Source organism: Coregonus lavaretus (assembly GCF_964263955.1).
Source record: "Coregonus lavaretus genome assembly, chromosome: 6".
NCBI lineage: Eukaryota > Metazoa > Chordata > Actinopteri > Salmoniformes > Salmonidae > Coregonus > Coregonus lavaretus.
This window is the reverse complement of record NC_139993.1, coordinates 1,930,189-1,955,273: the sequence shown is the minus strand read 5'-3', so window position 1 is coordinate 1,955,273 and position 25,085 is coordinate 1,930,189. Positions and strand designations below refer to the sequence as shown.

The window sequence follows — 25,085 nt, the reverse complement described above, 5'->3', positions numbered from 1 at the left end:
TACTGTTTACTCTAGGTTCTGTGATGTCTGTGGGTTTTGTCTGTCTACTTCCTGGAGGTGCAGGGTATCTGGCACTGGAGCTGGGGCTCTGCCATACAGCTCACATGGGCTCTGTAGTACAGCAATGCCACTGTTTCAACACCCTGGGTCATGGAAAGTAGGCTATCGTGATTTATAGCCAATTAATTGGTAGTTAAGATACAGCTCTTTTGGAATAGTTCGTACATTGTTGCCATTCTTTGGGGTATAGCGCAAAAACATCATATCAAACCAAAAAGAATGTAATGTACTATTTCATTGCTGTTTGATCATGCATAATGAGTGTTCATTCTGTGGTGAGAGTGTCATTAATAAACAGAGTGATTCTGACTCATGGGACTTGGTACTGAAACATTATACTGTTTAATGTGTCTTATGTGTGAATAACACATTGATGTTGTCAGGCGTTGGCTTTAATTGCTCCTAATCGTCTGTTGGCTGCCCAGTCTACCAAACCACCCAAACTTTCCATTAAACCTCTCTCCCTCCGTCTCTCCCTCCATCTCTCCCTCCGTCTCATCCATCCCTCTTCCTCTCATCCCACCATCTTGCTCCAAAACCACATCTCTGAAACACCGCCCTCCATCAGGACAAGCTCTCTCTCTCTCTCTCTCTCGCTCTCTCTCTCTCTCCCTCTCATCACTCCACACCTTCTCACTCTCTGTCTCATCCCTCCCTCTCTCATCCATCCCTCTCTCAACCTTCCATCTTGCTCCAAAACCACCTCTCTGAAACACCGCCCTACACCCAGACATATAGCTTTCACTACGGCATCAACAGCCCTCAATTAATTAATTAGCTGAAGTCGGCCCGAGGGGCTGGGAATTGCTCGAAACAACCCTCCTACAATACATATCTGTATTGTAAACAGCTGTTGGCAGACGAGATGAGTGAGACAGGTATCAACAAGGACACATCCAAACAGCTAAACGCGGCTGTCTGGAGTGGGTTGTGTGTTCAGTGCCAAAGGCGGGAGGTGTTGAGTTAAGAGATGTTGGATGTGAATGGACAATCTGAGTCAGATAGACAGGCAGCCTGAGGAGCGCTGAGCACTGAGACTCAAATCAAATCAAATGAAGTTAGATTTTTTCAAATGCACCAAAATACAACTGGTGTAGACTTTACCGTGAAATACTTGCTTACAAGCCCTTCCCAACAATGTAGAGTTTAAAAATAAAATAGTAACACAAGAGGAATAAAATAAAATACACAAGAATGGAACTATATACAGGGAGTAACAGTACCAGATCAATGTGCAGAGGTACGAGGTATTTGAGGTAGATATGTACATGAAGGCAGGGTAAAGTGACTAGGCATCAGGATAGATAATAATAAGATATTTGAGGTAGATATGTACATGAAGGCAGGGTAAAGTGACTAGGCATCAGGATAGATAATAATAAGATATTTGAGGTAGATATGTACATGAAGGCAGGGTAAAGTGACTAGGCATCAGGATAGATAATAATAAGGTATTTGAGGTAGATATGTACATGAAGGCAGGGTAAAGTGACTAGGCATCAGGATAGATAATGATAAGGTGTGTGTGGACCATGTTAACGCCAAGGAACGGTAAGGAAATTGAAGCTCTCGACCCGCTCCACAACAGCCCCGTCGATGTGGATGGTGGCGTGCTCTCCCCTCTTTCTCCTATAGTCCACGATCATCTCCTTGGTCTTACTGACGTTGAGGGAGAGGTTGTTGTCCTGGCACCACACTGCTAAGCACTCTGACTTCCTCCCTGTAGGCTGACTCATTGCCATCGGTGATCAGGCCTACCACGTAGTGTCGTCAGCAAACTTGATGATGGTGTCGGAGTCGTGTGTGGCCACGCAGTCGTGTTTGAACAGGGAGTACAGGAGGGGACTAAGTACACACCACTGAGGGGCCCTCGTGTTGAGGGTCAGCGTGGCGGAGGTGTTGTTGCCTACCCTCACCACCTGATGCCGGCCTGTCAGGAAGTCCAGGATCCAGTTGCAGACGGAGGGGTTCAGTCCCAGGATCCCTAGCTTCGTGATGAGCTTTGAGGGCACTATGGTGTTGAACGTTGTGCTGTAGTCTATGAACAGCATTCTCACATAGTTATTCCCCTCTTGTCCAGGTGGGAAAGGGCATTGTGACGTGCAATTGAGATTTCGTCATCTGTGGATCTGCTGGGGCGGTATGCAAATTGGAGTGGGTCTAGGGTGTCTGGGATGGTGGTGTTGATGTGTGTCATGACCAGCCTTTCAAAGCACTTCATAATTACAGATGTGAGTGCTACAGGGCGGTAGTCATTTTGGCAGGTTACCTTGGAGCTCTTGGGAACAACGACAATGGTGGTCATCTTGAAACATGTTGGGATTACAGACTGGGTAGATTGAAAATGTCTGTGAAGACACTTGCCAGCCTTTAGTCCAGCACAGATGTTGCCTGTAATCCATGGTTTTTGGTTTGGACACGTTCTTATAGTCACTGTGGGGACAACATCGTCTATGCACTTATTGATGAAGCCTGTGACTGTTGTGGTAAACTCCTCAATGCTATTAGATCAGGGGTGTCAAACGTCCGGCCCGCGGGCCGGATCAGGCCCGCAAACGGGTTTAATCCGGCCCGCGAGATGATTTTGTAAAGTATAAAAATGAGCTGCAATTTTTCAATAAAAGAAACTGCTGTTCCAATTGTGTCGACTGGATGGCGCAATAGCAATTGTGTTAAGCAAGCAAACTGTTTATACTGGGGCAGAGCAAATAGGTCAAGCAAGTGCAGCCAGTCCGGATGAGCTACTTTGTTTTGCCCGCGATATTTATTACGGCTTCTACTTTTAACATTATGTGCTTTGGCACCCTCATTGCCCCAATATGTCTCTGTCAAAAAAGAGAAAAGTGGACGCAGAGTGCAGAGTGTTCCAAGAAAAATTGTCATCCTTCTATTTATTCACGGAATTGAATGGGAAAGCTGTATGTTTGGTGTGTTCACAGCATGTTGCAGTGCTGAAAGAATATAACCTTTGTCGCCACTATGTGAGTCTTCATGCCGACAAATATGACAACTTTCAAGGACAGCGGAGAAGAGAGAAGGTGAATGAACTGTTGGTGGGTCTGAAGAAACAGCAGTCTGTGTTTACTCACAGCCGAGACATCAGTGACGCTGCAGTGAAAGCTAGCTACCTCATTGCTAATGAAATCGCAGTGGCTTCAAAACCATTTAGTGAGGGTGAATTTGTAAAAACATGCATGATGAAGGCAGCAGAGATTGTGTGCCCTGAAAAGCACCAGGCTTTTGCAAATATCAGCCTGACAAGAAACACAGTTGCAGACAGGATTTCCGATCTTTCAGTGGATTTGGACAGCAAGTTGAAGCAAAAAGTAAAGTCATTTATTGCGTTTTCGGTTGCAATTGATGAAAGCACGGACATTACAGATGTTGCACAACTGGCCATTTTCATCCGCGGAGTGACACATTGACCGTCACCGAGGAGTTCGTGGAGTTGGTGCCGATGACAGATACAACGACAGCAGCTGATATTTTCACTGCACTCGTCGGCGCGCTGGACAGGGTCGGAGTGGACTGGTCGCGCGCTGTCAGCCTGGCTACAGATGGTGCGCCCTCAATTATCGGGAAAAAAGCAGGCGTTGTGACAAAGTTCAGAGAGAAAGTGCAATCTGCAAATGGAGGACGTGATTTTTGGACTTTTCACTGTATTTTGCACCAGGAGGCTTTGTGTTGCAAGTCATTAAAGATGGATAACGTCATGAAGGTGGTCATCCAAACTGTTAATTTCATCCGATCCAGAAGCCTGAATCACCGTCAGTTTGACAGCCTTCTCAGAGAGAAAGACCACATCTATGGCCTGCCATACCACACTGAGGTAAGATGGTTAAGCCGAGGTGCTGTGCTGAGGCGTTTCTTTGATTTACGAGAAGAAATTGAACAGTTCATGGAAGAAAAGGGCAAACCAGTGTTAGAATTTAATTCCGCAGAATGGATGCAGGACCTTGCATTTATGGTGGATGTTACAGAGCACCTGAATAACTTGAACAAACAGCTGCAAGGGCGCAACAAAGTTGCCACGCAGTATTATGACAGTATTATGACAGCATTATGACAGCATACTCCTGAGGGCGCAGTGGTCTAAGGCACTGCATCGCAGTGCTAACTGTGCCACTAGAGATCCTGGTTCGAATCCAGCCTCTGTCGCAGCCGGCCGCGACCGGGAGACTCATGGGCGGCGCACAATTGGTCCAACGTCGTCCAGGGTAGGGGAGGGAATGGCCGGCAGGGATGTAACTCAGTTGGTAGAGCATGGCGTTTGCAACGCCAGGGTTGTGGGTTTGATTCCCACGGGGGGCCAGTATAAAAAAAATATGTATTCACTAACTGTAAGTCGCTCTGGATAAGAGTGTCTGCTAAATGACTAAAATGTAAAATACGTTCTTTCAAGTTGAAGCTGTCATTGTGGGAGACGCAACTCGCCGGTGGTGATGCAGCTCACTTCCCCTGTCTGAAAAATGTGTGCGCGACCCAACATGTGGCAGACATGAAGCGGTTCAAAGATAAATTAACGGGACTGTTAAGGGAGTTTGAGCAACGCTTTCAGATTTTTGGTGAACTGGAGAAAGACTTCAAAGTTTTTTGTTCGCCATTCACCGTGAATCCCTCTGATCTGCCCGTCAGCATCCAACTTGAAATAATAGACTTGCAGTGTGACTCGGATTTGAAGGGCAAATTTGCCGCAGCTGGCTTGGACACATTTTATCAGAATCTCTTGCCAGGTTACCCCAACTTGACAGCCCTCGCTGCAAAACGGTTGTGCATGTGTCACGATCGTCGTTAATAGAGGAGGACCAAGGCGCAGCGTGTTGAGCGAACATACTTTAATTAGTTAAAGTGCACACACGATACAAAACAACAAAACGACTCGTAACGTCCTAGGTAACAATGACCAACTGAAACAAAAACCCACAAACACCAAGGGAAAACAGACAGTTTAAATATGGCTCCCAATCAGAGACAACCATCCACAGCTGACACTTGTTGCCTCTGATTGGGAGTCACTCAGGCCAACAAAGAAACAGAAGAACTAGAACCCCCAACATAGAAATATAACACATAGAATGAACACACCCTGGCTCAACATATAGAGTCCCAGAGCCAGGGTGTGACAGTACCCCCCCTAAAGGCGCGGACTGCGACCGCGCCTCCACTAGAACAAAACAGGGGAGGGCTGGGTGGGCATTCCTCCTCGGCGGCGGTTCTGGCACCGGCCTTGCCCACCACCCTCCAATAAACCCCCCATAGCGCCCCTGGTCCGGTCTGGCCCCGCTGGCTGGAGCTGAACTGGACGTAGCAGGAGCGGTTAGCTTCAGCTCCGTAGTGGAGCAGTTGACCGGTACCTTACCAGGCACCGGTGACCCAGGCACGGGTTGTGCTGGACTGACGACGCGCACCCCTGGCTTGGTGCGTGGAGCCGGAACGGGCCGGACCGGGCTGACGACTCGCACCCCTGGCTTGGTGCGTGGAGTAGGAACGGGCCGAACCAGGCTGACGACTCGCACCCCTGGCTTGGTGCGTGGAGTAGGAACGGGCCAGACCAGGCTGACGACTCGCACCCCTGGCTTGGTGCGAGTGGCAGGAACAGGCCGGGCCGGGCTGGCGACGCGCACCGTAGACTTGGTGCGAGTGGCAGGAACAGGCCGGGCCGGGCTGACGATGCGCACCCCTGGTTTGGTGCGTGGAGTAGGAACAGGCCGGACCGGGCTGGCGACGCACACCGTAGGCTTGGTGCGTGGAGCAGGGACAGGCCGGACCGGGCTGGCGACGCACACCGTAGGCTTGGTGCGAGGAGCAGGGACAGGCCGGACCGGGCTGTCGACGCATACCGTAGGCTTGGTGCGAGGAGCAGGGACAGGCCGGACCGGGCTGGCGACGCACACCGTAGGCTTGGTGCGAGGAGCAGGGACAGGCCGGACCGGGCTGGCGACGCACACCGTAGGCTTGGTGCGTGGAGCAGGGACAGGCCGGACCGGGCTGGCGACGCACACCGTAGGCTTGGTGCGTGGAGCAGGGACAGGCCGGACTGGGCTGGCGACGCACACCGTAGGCTTAGTGCGTGGAGCAGGGACAGGCCGGACCGTACTGGGGACACACACCACTGGCTCTATACCGGGATCTGGAACGGGCCGGACCGGACTGGTAACACACCCCAGTACCTCTCGCCGTGCCTCTAAACCTTCCTTCCCTTCCTTTACCAGTGACCCCCGTAACCTGGTGGCCCTCTGAATACACCCCTTGTCTGCCTCCGTCAGCCCCGTCGTCCATGCCGTGTGCCCCCCCCCTAAAAATTTTCTGGGGTTGCCTCTCGCCTGTCCGACGTTGACCCGTTTGGCGCCGCTGCTCCTCTCTCCGGCGCGCCTCCACCGTCTCTTCCCACGGACGCCGATCCATCCCGGCCTGTATCTCCATCCATGTCCAGGCTGCCTGCTCCTGGACACGCTGCTTGGTCCTTGTATGGTGGGTTTTTCTGTCACGATCGTCGTTAATAGAGGAGGACCAAGGCGCAGCGTGTTGAGCGAACATACTTTAATTAGTTAAAGTGCACACACGATACAAAACAACAAAACGACTCGTAACGTCCTAGGTAACAATGACCAACTGGAACAAAAACCCACAAACACCAAGGGAAAACAGACAGTTTAAATATGGCTCCCAATCAGAGACAACCAGCCACAGCTGACACTTGTTGCCTCTGATTGGGAGTCACTCAGGCCAACAAAGAAACAGAAGAACTAGAACCCCCAACATAGAAATATAACACATAGAATGAACACACCCTGGCTCAACATATAGAGTCCCAGAGCCAGGGTGTGACAGCATGTTTGGAACCACATATCTTTGTGAGCAAGTTCATAAATAAAACAAAGCTGCGCTCAAGGCTCACGCACAAGCACTTGAATCACATCCTGAAGTTGGCTGCCACTCAGGATGTGACGCCTGATATTGATGCGCTGGTGAAAGCTAAAAGATGCCAGGTATCAGGAGTCAAATAAACTATGCAACCCCACTTAAAGTGCTGCATGAGACACCCTGATATAGTTCTGTGATCTGTGATATACTTCTGTGAATCACTGAGGCATTGTGTGTTTGTGTGTTGTTTGTCCTCAGAATTTCAAATAACTTGAGATGTTTTATGATTAATAGTGATGTTGTGCTTTTGGACACACTGTCCTCAGGCTCCAGCTTTATGTTTATATGTTTTTATGTTGATGTGCTATTGTTTTTAATTGATTTTATTTTATTTGTATATTTAACCTATTCTTGACTCTGTGGTTCTTGCACTTGTTTGGGGAACAGGATTTCATTATTTGTATCTACATTTCTGCCTGAGAAATGACACCCTGATATAGTTCTGTGATCTGTGAAACAGTTATGTGAATCACTGAGGCATTGTGTGTTTGTGTGTTTTTTCTTTAGAATTTTCAAATAAACTTGAGGTGTTTTATGATTAATAGTGATGTTGTGCTTGTACTATTTTGGACACACTGTCCTCAGGCTCCAGCTTTATGTTTTATGTTGATAGTATTAAAACAAAGAAAACAATCTGAAGTTGGTGTTTTTAAGTTATATATACCATGATTTTACCGGTCCGGCCCACTTGGGAATAGATTTTCCTCCATGTGGCCCCTGAGCTAAAATGAGTTTGACACCCCTGTATTAGATGAATCCCAGAACATATCCCAGTCTGTACTAGCAAAACAGTCTTGTAGCCTCGCGTCTGCTTCATCTGACCACTTCCACATTGAGCGCATCACTGTTACTTCCTGTTTGAGCTTTTGTTTGTAAACAAAAAGCAGGAGAATGGAGTCATGGTCAGATTTGCCCAAGGGAGGATGAGGGAGGGCCTTGTATGCATTTCTGTGGGTAGAATAAAAGTGGTCTAGAAAGTAAACGCCCCTAGTGACTCAGGAGACGTGTTGGTAGAAGTGAGGTAGGACGGTTTTAAGTCTCCACGCGTTAAAATCTCAGCCCCCGAAAAACGCTGCATCTGGGTGAGCGTTTTCTTGTTTGCTTATGGGCCCATACATTTCGTTGAGTGCCAGAGTAGTGATGGCTTGTGGAGGGATGTAGACATCCATGATAACTATGGATGAGAACTCTCTCGGTAGATAAAAGGGTCTGCAGCTTACCATGAGGTATTCTATATCAGGTGAACAAAAGCTTGAGATTTCCTTCACACTTGAAGCAGCACACCAGTTGTTATTCATGAAAAAACACACTCCGCCTCCTTTCGACTTCCCCGAAGCCGTTGTACAATCCTGCCACTGCCTGGAGAATCCACCGAGTACTACGTGCATAGCGTCATCATCCAGCCACGTTTCAGTAAAACATATAATATTGCAGTTTTTCAAGTCTCTCTGATAAGAGACTCTAGAATGAAGCTCATCCACCTTATTATCGATTGACTGGACAGTTGCCAATAGAACTGAGGGGAGCGCCGTTCGGTTTTCTCTCCGCCTCGTCTCCCACGTCTACGCCTGCAGCGTTTTGGTAGGCCATACTCTCTTAGACTCACTGAGTCACTCAACACTCTCAGTTGGGCCAATATGGAGAGAGAAGGGAACAGAAGAGAAGAAACAGAAGAAACAGAAGAAAAGAGAAGGCCTTGCTGGTTAACGCAAAGTCCCGTCATCCTCCGACCCAATTAGCTCCAGCTGCTGTGAGAGTGCTGAATGAGAAAGCGTGGGAGTCTGCTTTACATTAAGACGGTGACGTTTTAACACACCAAAATGATCAAAGCGGAACACGTGTTCCATGCCGCCAACCGCCAACCCGTTCTGGAGGCCGTGATGTGATGACTTCACACACGGTGATGGCGGACCATGCGATAAACCAGTGACAGTGGACGGACTTCAACCGATGAGTGGAAGCAAACACAGAGCCAAGGCGGAAATGCAATATTCTCCTTCTACACAACAATATGGCTTCCCACCAAACCGCCTCTCTAAACAGGGTCAAGGTTTAGTCTTTAGGAGAGTCAAAGCAGGAATGTGTACTCAAGCAAGTTACACACACACACACACACACACACACACACACACACACACACACACACACACACACACACACACACACATACCATCAGCAGTATCTGTGTTGCATTATGCATTTAACCCTAACCAGCAAAACAAAACAAAAAGGAAATGCAGGCTTTGCCCAAAGAAGCCTGAAATTCCTCAAAAATCTTCGACGGTAAGATTTCTGAATGCATTTTTGCTACTCTGTCAATCAAACACATCCCACAAGCCCTCAGCGTTGTGGAGTGAGCATTGCCAAAGGTTATGGAATGTATTGTAGCAACAATGTCTTTCCACAAGAGATGGTATAGATTGCCCATACTGTAATCATAGTATGTGATGTAGTGCCAGGAGCCTGTTGTCTGTTGCACATGGTATCAGTAGCCAATACTCTTCTTTCTTTCTTTCTTTCTTTCTTTCTCCCATTCTCTCTCTTTAATTTACTGACTTTATTGTCCTCGTGGGGGAAATTATTTTGTTGCAGTATCATGTACATGTTTAAAATGGTGTTTTCACACACATACACACACACACCCTCCCTCTCTAATCATAGTTTTCTGTGTTAACAGCCCCAGCATCTATTCTCCTCATCTGACATTCTCCTCCATATATAGTGTTTCCATTCAAAATATCCTGTCAAAATCTGTTATCTGGGTAAAGCTGGAATTCCGTCAAAGTGAAATTGCGTCTTGAACAGCCCTTTCACTTTGCATCAACCTGCTCCAAATTCCCCTTTAAAAAGACGTCTGGCCAAAGTAGACTTTAATGGCTTCAAGATCTTCAGTTCGTCAAGATTACAATAGAATATAACTCTTAATATGCATACATTTCACAAGGTTTCTTGAGTGAGTTATTGCAGTTCATATGAACTCAGTCTTTGGGAAATTAACCAGAATGGTCTCTGTGTGAATCATCAAAAACAGATAGTTCCTCATCTTGTTGTCATAGAGAGCGCGAGAAAGAGACAGAGAGATCCAACACAGGGGGCTCTGACTAGCACAGATTGACCCGCTCGCGTGTTGACCTCGCTGGGGGAAGAAGACCCAGGGGGGTCCCGGTCTTTGTGGGTATTTTGACTATGTATTTTTACCTAGTATGTACAGTCTATGCATTCAAGGACCTACAGTATGACCGTCCTGGACAGATGTGAATGTGGCCCTTACAGTACAGTGAAGTATGGATCCTCTAAAGGTCCAAGAAACCATCAAGCCATCAGGTTTCAATGTGTCTTTCCTTGCTACCAATGTAAAATGTCATCATGATCTTATTGTCAAAGTGATTGACGCAGTACAGTTAGCTACTGTATGGAATCCCTTACGTGCTAAGAGAGCACTCTCCCGGTAGAATGTTGTAATGAGATAATTGTCAAACAGATTTGATGGATTACTGTAACTCATCTGGTACTGATACTGAAACTGTCACAGACCACTGAATTCATTTTGTCTAAAGACTACGATGATCAAAAGAGATGCCTCAAACTCAAAGCAATCTGTATCAACCCCCTTTACAATCTATATCAACCCCCTTTACAATCTATATCAAACCCCTTTACAATCTGTATCAACCCCCTTTACAATCTATATCAACCCCCTTTACAATCTATATCAACCCCTTTTATAATCTATATCAACCCCTTTTATAATCTATATCAACCCCCTTTACAATCTATATCAACCCCCTTTACAATCTATATCAACCCCCTTTACAATCTATATCAACCCCCTTTACAACTATATCAACCTCCTTTACAATCTATATCAACCCCCTTTACAATCTATATCAACCCCTTTACAATTTATATCAACCCCCTTTACAATCTATATCAACCCCCTTTACAATCTATATCAACCCAGTTTATAATCTATATCAACCCCCTTTACAATCTATATCAACCCCCTTTACAATCTATATCAACCCCTTTTATAATATATATCAACCCCCTTTACCATCTATATCAACCCCCTTTACAATTTATATCAACCCCCTTTACAATCTATATCAACCCCCTTTACAATCTATATCAACCCCCGTTACAATCTATATCAACCCCCTTTACAATCTATATCAACCCCCTTTACAATCTATATCAACTCACTTTATAATCTATATCAACCCCCTTTACAATCTATATCAACCCCCTTTACAATTTATATCAACCCCCTTTACAATCTATATCAACCCCCTTTACAATCTATATCAACCCCCTTTACAATCTATATCAACCCCCTTTACAATCTATATCAACCCCCTTTACCACCTATATCAACCCCCTTTACAATCTATATCAACCCCCTTTACAAACTATATCAACCCCCTTTACAATCTATATCAACCCCCTTTACAAACTATATCAACCCCCTTTACAATCGATATCAACCCCCTTTACAATCTATATCAACCCCCTTTACAATCTATATCAACCTCCTTTACAATCTATATCAACCCCCTTCTCAATATATATCAACCCCTTTTATAATCTATATCAACCCCCTTTACAATCTATATCAACCCCTTTTATAATCTATATCAACCCCCTTTACAATCTATATCAACCCCCTTTACAACTATATCAACCTCCTTTACAATCTATATCAACCCCCTTTACAATCTATATCAACCCCCTTTACAGTCTATATCAACCCCCTTTACAATCTATATCAACCTCCTTTACAATCTATATCAACCCCCTTTACAATCTATATCAACTCCCTTTACAATCTATATCAACCCCCTTACAATCTATATCAACCCCCTTTACAATCTATCCCAACCCCCTTTACAGGAGAATTCAAAAACTAACCAAAGAGCACCCTTCATTTAGTCCCTCCCTCTCTCTCTCTCTGGCATACACATTTACTCAGGCCACCACTGCAGCAGCATTTGTGCACAGAGCCAGTAACCTCATATTTCAACACATTCTCCCATTAGTTCCACGCTGCGCCCAGCAGAGTAGTAGTGGATGGTAACACACTACTAGGTTTAAACAAGATACAGATGGGCCTATACTGCAGCCTGGCCTGCCCCAGCTTGTCCTGCCAGCCATCAGGTTGAATTTGCTGTGGCCCCGCTGCAATGGTCCTGGACACCCTGCTGGAAACAGCCCTGTCCCACCCCTCTTTTCCCGTCCCTGCCACCAATGCAACAGAATCCTTTGTGGCCCCTGGCCAGCACAGACGCAGGCGGGAGGTCTGGGCGTCCTCAGAAACCTAACCTGTGGCTTCTCACTGTGGAGGAGGTTTTACGATTTACAGTTATCTGTTTGGCTGTCTGTTTTGGCTGACTGTTTTGGCTGTCTGCTTCTGTGGCTGGTTTCAAGAATCAAAGTTATGGTCACAATTGAGTTTGATGGGTTTTGTGTGTGTGACGTTGCAGGCATGCATACCATATGTAACTGCATGCATATGCTAAACTTAAACAGTGGCTGAGCAAGGTGCAAGGCTGTGCATAGCTAGTTAGTTATATAGTTAACCAAAAGTAGGAGTCATCAGAGTGCGTCCTACTCCAGACTCTGAATAACGTGTTATGCAGTGGTTTAAAAAACAAGTCGTAAAACAGTGATAACACTTTGTAGGAAGGAGGTCCTCATTGCGTGAGGGAGGCCATTCACCTGTTTGAACTACCGGCACGGGGGTCGGGATTCTTTAGGGGGGAAGGGAGGGGAATACGCCACGGTGCAAAGTGCAAACTACTTTGACACTCTTTTCGCACCTCTGTTTCTCACTCCTTTAGTCTGCCTGGCGTTGTCGGGTGGTGAGTGTCGGGATGGTCAATGCGTTTGACGGTCGGCGGTTGCCCTTTGAAGATTAAGCTCGGCGGTTCATAAAGGATGGAGGTCCTTTGGTGGCAGCTCAAACATTAACCAGACCACAGCTCGGTCATCATGCCTCATCATGGTGTCATTGTTAATAACTATTGCTGTTTTACTCAGTTTTAGAAGCCCCTACATGAAATGAAAGGTCTGAAAAGCCAACACAATACAGTATACTCTCTTTTGTAGTGTTGCTTTGTTTTTCCATTAAATCTTATCTGCAGGATCCCATATGAACATAAAGACTAGTCTATTACATTTTGACAATCTAACCGACATTCCCAAAATGCTTAACTTTATTGTAGTTAACCATTTTCCATTTCCAAAAACATGAATTAGTTATTTAAGGTGAGAACGTTTTAATTACTGACATATCATCATGCCATTGTTGATCTTTCTTCCGTCAATGGAACTAGGGAAGATTCTATCAAAAAGACATCTCAGCAAAACACTGTTTCCTCTAAGCAAGTGGTTAGAGCATTTAAGCCCAATTACCTGAAGGTGCGTCAAATCTCAATTTCAATCCACCACCACAGTCATCTTCGCCTGTCAATTAAACTGTTCAGAATAACACCTGGGAGCGTATTTATTTGACGTAATCAGGCGAGACAACCGGCAGGTCTGCTCAAATCGGCCAGATGATGTTGCGGTTTGAGGCTGGATAAATGAAGTTATCTACGGGGGGGGAAAATGTTTCTCGGGGGGATGGGGGGGGAAGTCCATGGAGATTTGGACGGGGCTTGAGGCGATGTCTGTGCCAAGTCACTGATATGCTATCTCTGTGCCAACAAAATTCTAGAACTGAGGGAAGGGCCCTCCCACTCCCCGCCCCCTCCACCCACTCTATGAACAAGTAGAAAAACTACCGTGAAGTGGTTCTCAAGAAAAGATAAAGCCTGTTTCATCAAAAAAGTCTCTCCTGTCCCCAAAAGCCCCTGGATATGTCACTCTCTCCTGTCCCTTTGTCTTTCTGTTTCCATCTCTCTTTCTCTATATCTTCCCCCTCTCTCTCTCTCTCTCATTTATAGTCTCTATTGTAGTCTCCCTCAATCTCTTTACTTTTCACTGTGCTGCAGCAGTATCCGTCCCTTCATTCTGCATGCCTCCAAGCATTCTTCTTAATCTCTCTGAATTATTCAAGACCCCTTTTCTCAACACTTTCAAGCTATGGAACCAGAAGCTAATAAAACAGGACAAACTCAGTCAGAAAATGCAGTGGAACAGTCTTGCATTTCATTTTCTGTATCTGAAAGACCTTCCTCCTAAAGTGATCGTCTTAGGGGTCTAACACATTTTCCTCATTACCATGAGCGGAATTGGCGTCTCCTTCATTCTCCTTCAGATGCTGTAGTTTCACTCTGAGTTGATAGAGTTCTTAAGTAAGAGGAAGGGAATCTATTTGATTAAATTGGGACAATTGGGTAGTTGAGCATCCTTGCTGACCCCGACCGAATTCGACACGATGAGACAGTCGTGATGAGACAGTCTATCCATCCGGCCATGTCTGTCAGGCCGAGACTGGTCACACCTGAATTGATATTGAACCCACGATTCTTCCTCCTCCATGCCTCCATTCTGAAACTCATTGCATTAGATTACAAAGACGGTCTCCCCTGTGGCCTGTGAGAATCAATATCCCAAATGGACCTGGAAGTGCACTCAGAAGTGCATGAAAGTCCTTTAAGACTCAGACGGACTAATCAGCAAAGTGCACATCAAGGAGGGAAGACGACATGCAACCTGTTTCAATGTGTTTTGTTTTTGTAAGACCAATTGCATTATAATCACTCCACAAATGCAAAGCTATTTGTAGTGGAATGCCTAGACCTTTATATAGATATGATAACCAATATCCAGGTTCAGTCAAAGACAGAGCAAGTAGCAAGATTCAAGGACTTGGACAAAGATAATCATCCAGAGAGAGATCCTGACAGACTAACTGCATGGGCTTAGGCTGTACGTATTTCTTTTTCTCAGCCATTGGCTCTTTGGACCATGATAAAAACAAGTGCCTATCATTATCTCTATAATAAAATGTAAGTACCTATCCCTATGTTGTGTTTCACACACCATAGAAGAAGATGCTGGTCTTGATGACGTTTCCTTTCCCCACCTGGTATCACTTTTGAATTCTACACTAGATAAACTCTGTAACTGAGAACATGTTATGACTGCAGAGGATCCAGAGAGAGTTGGAATCTTTCAATTTACTTACTGTCAAATAGTGCTGGAACTGTTCAATATTTCAGCACATCCAGACAAGCAGCTCATAGCAAAGCTTATCGTACAGTACAGTACATCTCGCTTTGACATCACTCCTCTGCTACTGAAGCTGTGTTCTGTTCTAGTCATATCTTTATGCTACAATTACTGATTGCAGTGGAGGCTGCTGAGGGGAGGACGGCTCATAATAATGGCTGGAATGGAGTTAATGGAATGGTATCAAACACATGGAAACCATGGAAACAATGTGTTTGTTACCGTTCCATTTATTCCGCTCCAGCCATTACCACGAGCCCGTCCTCCCCAATTAAGGTTCCACCAACCTCTTGTGACTAATTGCTATTACAGGTGGTAACAGACAACAGCACTATACCACACACACACACACACACACACACACACTGCTCCAACTCCACCTCATCCTACCCCACCCCACCCTCTCAAAAACCCTAGGAGCCTGCCTTCACACAGAGGTGTCAGGCAGACCATTCTTCTCCCTGTTTGAGAGATGAGGCGGTGTTTGCTTCAGCAGAAGGTGTGCGACCCCAGCACCCCTCCGCACCTCGCTCTTCATTTCCACGCCTTGTCTGACGGTGTAGGCGGCCCGCAGCACAAACAGCCCAGAGGAATGTGTTTCTACAGGGTGTGTGTGTGTATGTGTGTGTGCGTGTGTGTGTGTGTGTGTGTGTGTGTGTGTGTGTGTGTGTGTGTGTGTGTGTGTGTGTGTGTGTGTGTGTGTGTGTGTGTGTGTGTGTGTGTGTGTGTGTGTGCTGACAGAATGATGGATACAGTGAGTGATACTCCTTTGTGGACCCGTGCGAGACACACACATGACACACACACGACACACACACATCCTGGTCCGGTAAAAAGAAAGTGTCAAGGATACTGGGGATAGCGGGGGAACAATTCATTCTTCATTCCTATAGCGGCGGGGTTGTGTCTAAACAAGTCTGTTTGCTTTTCCAGGATGGGAGCCCTGGCGAACCAAAGAGGAAGGCACAGCCTTCCTTTCCTCCTCACAGAAACCGCCACTGACAATCACTTATTCATTTGTATTCATTTGTCACTTTGTGTTTCACCTATTTGGTCAACTTAATTTAATCATTGTCACTCTGTGTTTCTCATAGTTGGCCAACTAGTATAAATCTTGGATTTGACGGCAGGGCTTAGAAATGTAGCCTGTAATATGGAGGGCTGCGATCGGGATATTTTGAGAGTGATATATTATCAGATTCAGAGCCCTCTTAATTGTGGTAACACATCACAGTTTTATACACAACTGGGGTGACTGTCTCCAAAGTGTATTCGTAGCCAGTCACTATAGTAAGAGCGTAGATATTTCCACAAGGCTCAAGCCTGTTTATCTGCCGTAGAGAACCACTCTGAGCTGTGGCAATGGAAACAAACAGCAAACGAAACCCTTTTAAACACCTGCTATGTGTCAAAACAGTCGACATGTGCCATGGATGACTGTCAAACAATCCAGCTCCACTTTCCCCCGACAACAGTCAAATAGACATAAAGACAAAAGGGGAGTTTGACTCAGTTCCTGTTACTACAGGTCGACTGTAGGGCTCTCTGATGCAAACAATATGGGGTTGAATGAGGAGCCTCCTCACACCATGATAATTAATGTGTGCCATGCAATCGCAAATCCAATCTAGAGTGGGTTACAGAGAGAAGTCGAGGTTTATCCACCTTCATCATCATCCTCATCTTTTCCATCAGCATTGTCTCTTGAGACACACAGGCCTATTTGCATCCACATTGCATGCCCTAAGAGATGCCCTTGCATGCTCTGAGTCTTGAACTATTATTATAAATGTTGGGTATACAATGCCAATGAAACACTGCACATTTGCAGAGTTGATATAAAGTACTGACACATACATTATGCAGCAATGCAGTTGATGAAGTCATTCGGGTACTATGGGCTGGGGAACCATCCTCCACTAGGCCTACCTTTCATGTTAACCTTGAAAGCATGCATGTATAGGGCAGTTACTTTGCTTATAAGGGGTGAGATATTTAACAAGGAATCAATTCTCTTCGCCTACATCAACAATACATAATCACAACTTTTAACCACGATCATCATGATAAAATCGTATACAATATTTGCTAGACAGTCAAAACACAGCCAAGTCAATATCAGACTACAATTTTCCAATAATTAATTATCCTTTATCTAAAGTAGGAGCACTCACATTCTCACCAAGCTCCTGCATGCTCTCTCTCTCCTCATCTATGCATGAATACATATTATCTTTAAGTGGTTCATAGGCATATCTGGCAATAAAAAGTACTACCATATCTTTGATCCTGCTGCGGCATTGTCCCTATCTCTATAGCAGCTGATGTATCCTCGCTATTGGAAACAGTGTACTGAATGAATTCAATGAAAGCCACAAAACACAGCCAAGTGGCCGCATTTTGTCCGATGTGATAACTTCCTCCATGTGCTTTATTTGCCTTCATGGGGACAGATGGGAAAGCATACATCTAAAAGGGCCAGTTCATTGAAGATAGGAATCCATATCTACTACGATTACTTTTCTTCTTGTAGGCCTAAAGTGTTCACATTCATAAACTATGTCCGATGATATCGTTGAAGACCAGCACATAATAAAAAGCTAATAATATGAATACTAATAATAGCCTATTAATAATATTTAGAATGATTACAATAGTAATGATAACGTGTTATGGTTGTAATTAATAATGATTGCCTAATAATATCACATTTATTTGAGTATTAAGGCTTAATAGGTGGATTAACATTTTGCAAATTGTTTCCAAGGAAGGCAAATTCCTATTTTATTGTTTTAAAAAATTGCAATACATTTGATATAATAACAATAATAATAATCATAATCATAATGGTTTCGGGTTGAAATAAGGATTTTTTTCAATATACTTTTTAAAAATCGTTTTATGATACATCAATTAACGTAATTTAGACCTATAATTAACTTTGATTCAAACGACAATTAAATGGGCAGAGAAGACTGTGTTCAATTACTGTGGTGGGGCAGTTTAAATGCTCTTTAAATAAATTACAGTGCGTCGCTTTATTGCAGTGATGAAGTTGGAACTGTACATCAATTTGCCCCATGAGAAACATTTCAATGCGGTGCATGATTAGACATTGTGATGTGGCGGTCTTTCTGAAGTGGGTGGTTGTTATAAACCTCCATTTGAGCTATGGCGGTAACGGCCTTTAAGGTTTTCAAATTGAGAACTCATTGCATGTGACTTTTTATGTGCATGGACGCGCGACATAATTTCATTAAAATAGTGCATTTTGTGTTGGGCCTAACAGTGGTTTTGATTTATCCTTAATTCAGACCTCTATAACAACCGTACAGCCTTGTTTTTGATAGCCTACATTTTCAAATCACATCAGTATCATGTTTTAATGAAAGCATGGACTATTAATACAGCGTGGGCTGATCAGACAAAAATTGACATAGCCTAATAAAATGCTTACAACTATAAAAATTAATTTCGAGACTAAATTATAATAACAATAATAATGATCATTATAATAACATTTTAATACTAATAAGGATTTTTAATTGTTTTCCATAACTATATAAACTACAACAAAGGATGGGCAATTTTTCCTCGAGCCTTGGAGTTGGAAACCTAAATTACACAGAAGGTTTTGTAAAATTGTGTGAACTTGATGGGGCGTAAAATGATGTGCTACAATCCCATTTCTAATTCATGACAATACAAATAACTCTTATGGTATTTCGACAACTTTCATCCAGAGAAAATAATAGGCCTATCTGAATCTTTGTTTTTCACCAGAATTGACAAAGATTACCAAACTTAAAAACAGCCAAATCACTCATGACTGTCCAAACAAGAGTCACCAAATAATTCAATTTATGCCAAAGGTATTTTTGCTTGTGATACAGACATTGTGTGGAGAGGAAACTGCTGCAGTGTTTAAAGATAATTTGGATGATTTTTTAAGACAAATATAATGTTTTGACTTACCGACACATTCGTTGGCTTCTCTAGCTGTTGCGCGTTGCCACGGCCGATCATAATGGAAAGGCTTGCACCTGTCGCACTCCGGTCCCGCCGTATTATGTTTGCACTCACAAACAAGGTTTCCATCCCTGTCTTTTACGCACCGCGAAGCGTGGCCATTGCATTTGCATCGACCGCCAACTTGCAGATCGGACACCGCATAGAAATAAGAGTCCCGGGATAGCTCCGAGTCATCCTCGTTCTCATCACCGAAAGTGTGCAATCGGCTGAACGTCACCTTGATATCCGTGGCGGTGACCCAGTCCTGGAGCACTGGCGAGTTGTCGAAGTCGTGCGCCGACGGTCTGCCGTCCAGAGTGCTGAAGGCAATGAGACCGCCGGATAGAGGGTGCATGTCCGTGTGGGAGTCCGTGCATATCGCCTCTTGTTCGTTCTGTTTGGTAATGGTGGCCTTGCTCGGTTTGGAGTACATCTTCCTGCACTGGGCGGAATAGAATTGGAAAGGTACCCAAGATTTGCCGTAGTCCATAGACTTGAAGATAGCCATAGATTCGGGTCGAGGTGAGCAGAACTGCAGGCTTACGTAGGTGACTTCGAATTTCTTGCCCAGTGACAGTGTTATGGTGACGTTTTGGGGGTATTGGATGTAATTTTCCGATTGCCAACATGTGAGGTTATGGGGGTTGTTGAGATCCGTTAGATATGCCGGTGGGTGATACTTTTTAGGGTCCGAGGCATCGCAAGTATGGCAGTTCCTATTTCTCTCGTCGCCCTTCTCAGTTACCAAGCAGTACCTACCCGGGGTCTTACCACAGGTGCTGGAAGTGCGGACTTCCTTCCCGAAAGCGGAGTTCACAAAATCGGGGATGCATCTCCTTGGGTTACCGTTCTCGTCGTAGCAAGGGTCCGGGGGAGATGTTTGCGCTGCGAACATGCTCATCCCGTAGCCACCGAGCACCCCCTCGACCACAAAGGAAACGGTCAAGACAGTGACCACGGTATCCAAAATCCTTAGCATTGTATTCCTAGTTCTTCAGTGTCTCGTGCGCTGAAAAACGCCAGCCGTTCCCTGAAAAGACAGATAAGAAATGACACTTTTGCATGATGTCCAAAAGAGCACTGCAGATGTAAAGCTATGAATTAGAATAGAAAAGCAACACCTCAATTGATATTTGAATTTACCATGCACATAGATCGAATAACATTTTCATAAAGATTACCATCACATGAATAGCCTACATAAAACATAATTTGAACCGTTATTAATATGAACACACTGTCAGGAGAAATGTATCGATTTATAACATTAGCCTATCATAATGCACCTATTAAGTGAAATAAATCGGCTTACGAGGTTAAGAAATCTCCACATATGACACTATTCCTCGGAATAATAATTCAACTAGACAGAAAAGTCATTCAAATATCAGCAGGCTCGCTCTCTCTGTCGGGTGCCTGTCCTGTCACAAGCGCGAGCTGTTGTGTTCTTGTTTGTTTTATTTGGAATCTCCGGGAGCAAAATATCTACACGCGTCTAGATGTAAGAACCGCTACTCTCCCTGTGTCTGTTTCACTCCCTGTGTGCCGGTCTTTCTCATTCACTCACTCCCTCTCTCACTCCCTCCCTCTAACCTTCTATCTCTGTCTGCCGCACTGACTGTATAGAAAGTGAAGGACGATTGGAGAGCTTGAGGTCATCTTGAGGAGTGACACTCGCGCATAAAAGGAGTGAACAACGACATCCACTGGTAGTTTATCGATGACAAGAACAACAAACTGATCAAGGTTATCTGATTATCACGTAGATTACATAATCCAAGGCTTCCATATTGAAGTTGTTTTCATATTTCTTATCGAAATGGCAGCTTGTATTTCATCATGAATATTGACTTTGTCACATTAGCCTTTTATTAGGTTAATATATATGTTTTTTAATCTATTTATTATTATTACTAATGCTATTATTCTTTCTGGGGAATTATGGTGCATTTGTACTTCATAATTTAGACTGTGACCCAGATTCACTTGTTAATTAACAGTTATTAAGCACATTTTACGCATCCTTGATGGGTTTTTTCCCCATTCAGTAGCCCTATCAGTTTTCCAAAAAGTTTAAATTATCAAACCTTCATAGAAACGAAGTGCAAAGTACAAACAAGTCTGTCCTATTCTATAATATTACAAGGCTTCTGTGCATATTTTATGAACTGCTCAAGACCACTATAAAATATGCCTATTTCGATATTTCTGACTTGACCATTTTTGAAGAGAAAAAGCAGTGGAGACCATACATATTCTATCTCGTGTAATGCTTCCACAGCCTATTCATTGGGGATTACATGGAGCGCAAAATGGCTATAATACACTATATATACAAAAGTATGTGGATACCCCTTCACATTTTTACATTTTACATTTTAGTCATTTAGCAGACGCTCTTATCCAGAGCGACTTACAGTTAGTGAGTGCATACATATTTTATTTTTTTCAAATCCAAATGAGTGGATTCGGCTATTTCAGCCATACCCGTTGCTGACAGGTGTATACAATCGAGCACACAGCCATGCAATCTCCATTTACAAACATTGGCAGTAGAATGGCCTTACAGAAGAGCTCAGTGACTTTCAACGTGGCACCGTCATAGGATGCAACCTTTCCAACAAGTCAGTTCCTCACATTTCTGCCCTGTTAGAGCTGCCCTGATCAACTGTAAGTGCTGTTATTGTGAAGTGGAAACCTCTAGGCGCAACAATGGCTCAGCGGTGAAGTGGTAGACCGCACAAGCGTAGCACGTAAAAATAGTCTGTCCTGGTTTGCAACACTCACTACCGAGTTCCAAACTGCCTCTGGAAGCAACATCAGCACAATAACTGTTCATTGGCTGCTTCATGAAATGGGTTTCCATGGCCAAGCAGCTGCACACAAGCCAAAGATCATCATGCGCAATGCCAAGTCCCCACAGCAATGTTCCAACATCTAGTGGAAAGCCTTCCCAGGAGAGTGGAGGCTGTAATAGCAGCAAATGGGGGACCAACTCCATGTTAATGCCCATGATTTTGGAATGAGATGTTCAACGAGCAGGTGTCCACATACTTTTGGTCATGTAGTGTATGATTGACTGGCTCTCTGAACATGCAATACAAACCATCCTTCACATTCCATTGCAGCTTGACCTTCTTCGATGTGTCACATACCTGGCTTTCGCACGCGCATTACCCACGGGGTGCTCGAGGACTAGAAATAGGCCCTGCAGTGTAGGCCTGCTCTATTGCCAGAATAGTGTGTTAAAATCGACAAAGTTCTAGATGGTTGGGTGTATAACGCAAACGTCTAGCAACCCAAAGTTGCCTCATCATTGACAACTTTAGCATTTTAGCTTATTAGAAACTTTTCAAATACTTACTACTTTTTAGCTACTTTGCAACTACTTAGCATGTTAGCTAACCCTTCCCCCAACCCTAACCTTAAACCTTTTAGCTAACCCTTCCCCTAACCCTAACCTTAACCCTTTAACCTAACTCCTAAACTTAACCCTAACACCTAACCATAAATCCTATCCTAGCTAACGTTAGCAAGCTAGCTTACGTTAGCCACCTAGCCACCTAGCTAGAATTTGTAACATACTGTATCATACATTTTGCAAATTTGTAACATACTGTACGTTTTGCAACTGCGTAACATATTGTACGTTTGCAAATTCATAACATGTCAAACGTTTTGCAAATTCGTAACATATTGTACGTTTTGCAAATTCGTGACATATAATACAAATTGTAATTTGTAACATATCATACGAAATGGGTGATGGACATCCACAAATTAATACATACCATACGAAACGTAACAAATCATACTAAATGGTGTGTCTCGGATTTACATACAGAATAATACAGTTTGCAGCTAAAGATGATGTGCAGGAGCTTGCAGGGATTTGTAGTCTTGCATGATGTCTACTTTGATGCTAAAAAACATTTTCAAATCCGAGAGTAAATAGAGCCGAATATATTGATAAAAGTTACCTTGTCCGAGAGACATTTACATGGTTATCAAAACGTCATGCCAGGGTAAGCCTACACAAAACACAGCCCTTATTTGAAGTGCTTCTGAAATTCCCTATTGGAAAAATGAATGGTGGAAAAATGATTGGAACCATTTCCCTGTTTGACCGCTAGGTTTTATGGGTATTATGACACCTTCACTGTGGGGCTCTATATCTTGGGTCATGGGTCACGTGTGTAGGCACACAGGTGACCAGGAAGTGGGAATGCACAGGTATGGAGAGCATACATTTCACCGTTTACACCTTGGAACTGTGATTTCGCCTACGCTAATAGGCCTGTATGTAATGCTTTCAGTGTATTTATCTTTGCTGCTAATAAATGGGCAAAAGACTCAACCAAAGATTACATCTGGAAAGTGCTTTGTTTGGCATGCGTTGATGGACATTTGCAAACACCTATGCTAGAGTGGCTGTCAGGAATGTTTAACTAGGTTGCCAGTACAATAACATCAGCAGCATTTTTTTGTTGTTTATTCCATTTATCTCTTCAGATGGCTGTGGAGAGGGAAGTTGATGTTCTGCATTGTTTATCAAGCACCTGTAGCACGTTGATATCCTGAGGCTGTGGAAAGAGCGTCATCTTGTGGGAACAGGTTGGAACTTGGTAAGTTTGTTCCAAATCATCGTCAACAACAAAAATGCACCCACCATGACCTGTAAAACCAGTCTGACTTAAAACGTTGAGACAATGTAGTACTGTTTATCCAACATTGACCAATATTAATCTGGCAACTTTTGATATTCTGTGGAGAAGTCAAAAAACGTTGGAAGTTTCATGATAACCCACATCAATGTCCTCACCACTGCTGTAGTCTAATGACTTCATAACAGGAGGTGGCAGTGTTTCACCACTGTTGTTGTAGGTTGGCTACTCTGACTGGCTACTGTACTTAGTGGGGTCTATTCAATCTCATTGGCATGATGGCATCTGTGCAATAGTGGAGAGCCATCTTTATTATTAGACTGGGCCTCTTCTCCCAATATCTCATATGCACATTTAAAGCCAGTTTAAATGATATCATTTTCACCTTTGACCTTTCTAGAGCTATTGTAGTAATCATAGACTTCAGACTTCCAGAGTAGGGCCTATATAAAAAAAATATGATAAGAATAAAGTAATCCATCCCAAGCCCAGAGCAATACTGGAAATACTCATGAAATACTAATGAAATACTCATGCTCACGTTCCCCTTCATTGTGAACCTCATGAATTTACTGTTTATTTACTGGGTCCTGTTCCCTCTCAGAGAGAGGGGGAGAGAGAGGGTGGATTTACCGTAACACATGAAATGCAAATCACAGTCAAAGTGGCTTCAGGGGAAGTAGGGAGACTAAGTGCTGCTCTGAGTGAGAAGAAAACAGCTGAGTGGGCGGAGAGAATTACAGAACTGCTGAATTGGACCTGGAACAATGGCTGTCCCAATGAGCCCAGATGCATTTTTCATTTCAAAATAGGCTTGTTGTTATTTAGATAGTGAACTTTAGGAAGTCATTTTAAAACTAAAAGTACTTGTTTTTTCTATTAGTTTCCTTTTATTATTCATCACAATTCAGAGTTCAATTGTCCTCTGTCATGTGAACTAACTTGAACTTGGACAAACTCTCAAGTGTATTTTCTCTCAAGTGAATCGGGTAGTGATATGTGAAAACTACCTTTGCAAAGACGAGGCAAAATACTATTTGGATTAGTAATAAATATAGTTAAAGCCCAACATTCAAAACAATGAAACACGTGTTTATCCATGAAAATAGCAGGGAAACAAACAAATGAGACAAATTACTTCCTTTAGGGAGGCCAACAGACACAGACACCCACACTCTGCCTTCCTCATTGTGCTTACATGCACCTCTCTCATTCACTTCCTGTTTGACACAAGCTCTCTGCGTGTGGAGG

At 43.9% G+C, this 25,085-nt stretch overlaps 1 protein-coding gene across 1 annotated transcript in view; it reads right to left on the bottom strand.

Moving 5' to 3' along the window:
• Positions 1-20,571, bottom strand: part of LOC311130330 (netrin-1-like) — a 53,642-nt gene extending 33,071 nt beyond the window's left edge. The window contains exons 1-2 of the mRNA XM_084163059.1: positions 20,483-20,571; positions 19,135-20,200 (exon numbers count right to left, since the gene is read on the bottom strand). Coding sequence (XP_084019185.1) covers positions 19,135-20,149 — 1,015 coding nt within the window. The 5' untranslated portion in view covers positions 20,150-20,200; positions 20,483-20,571. The remainder of the gene's footprint in view (positions 1-19,134; positions 20,201-20,482) is intronic.
• Positions 20,572-25,085: the final 4,514 nt, after the last annotated feature.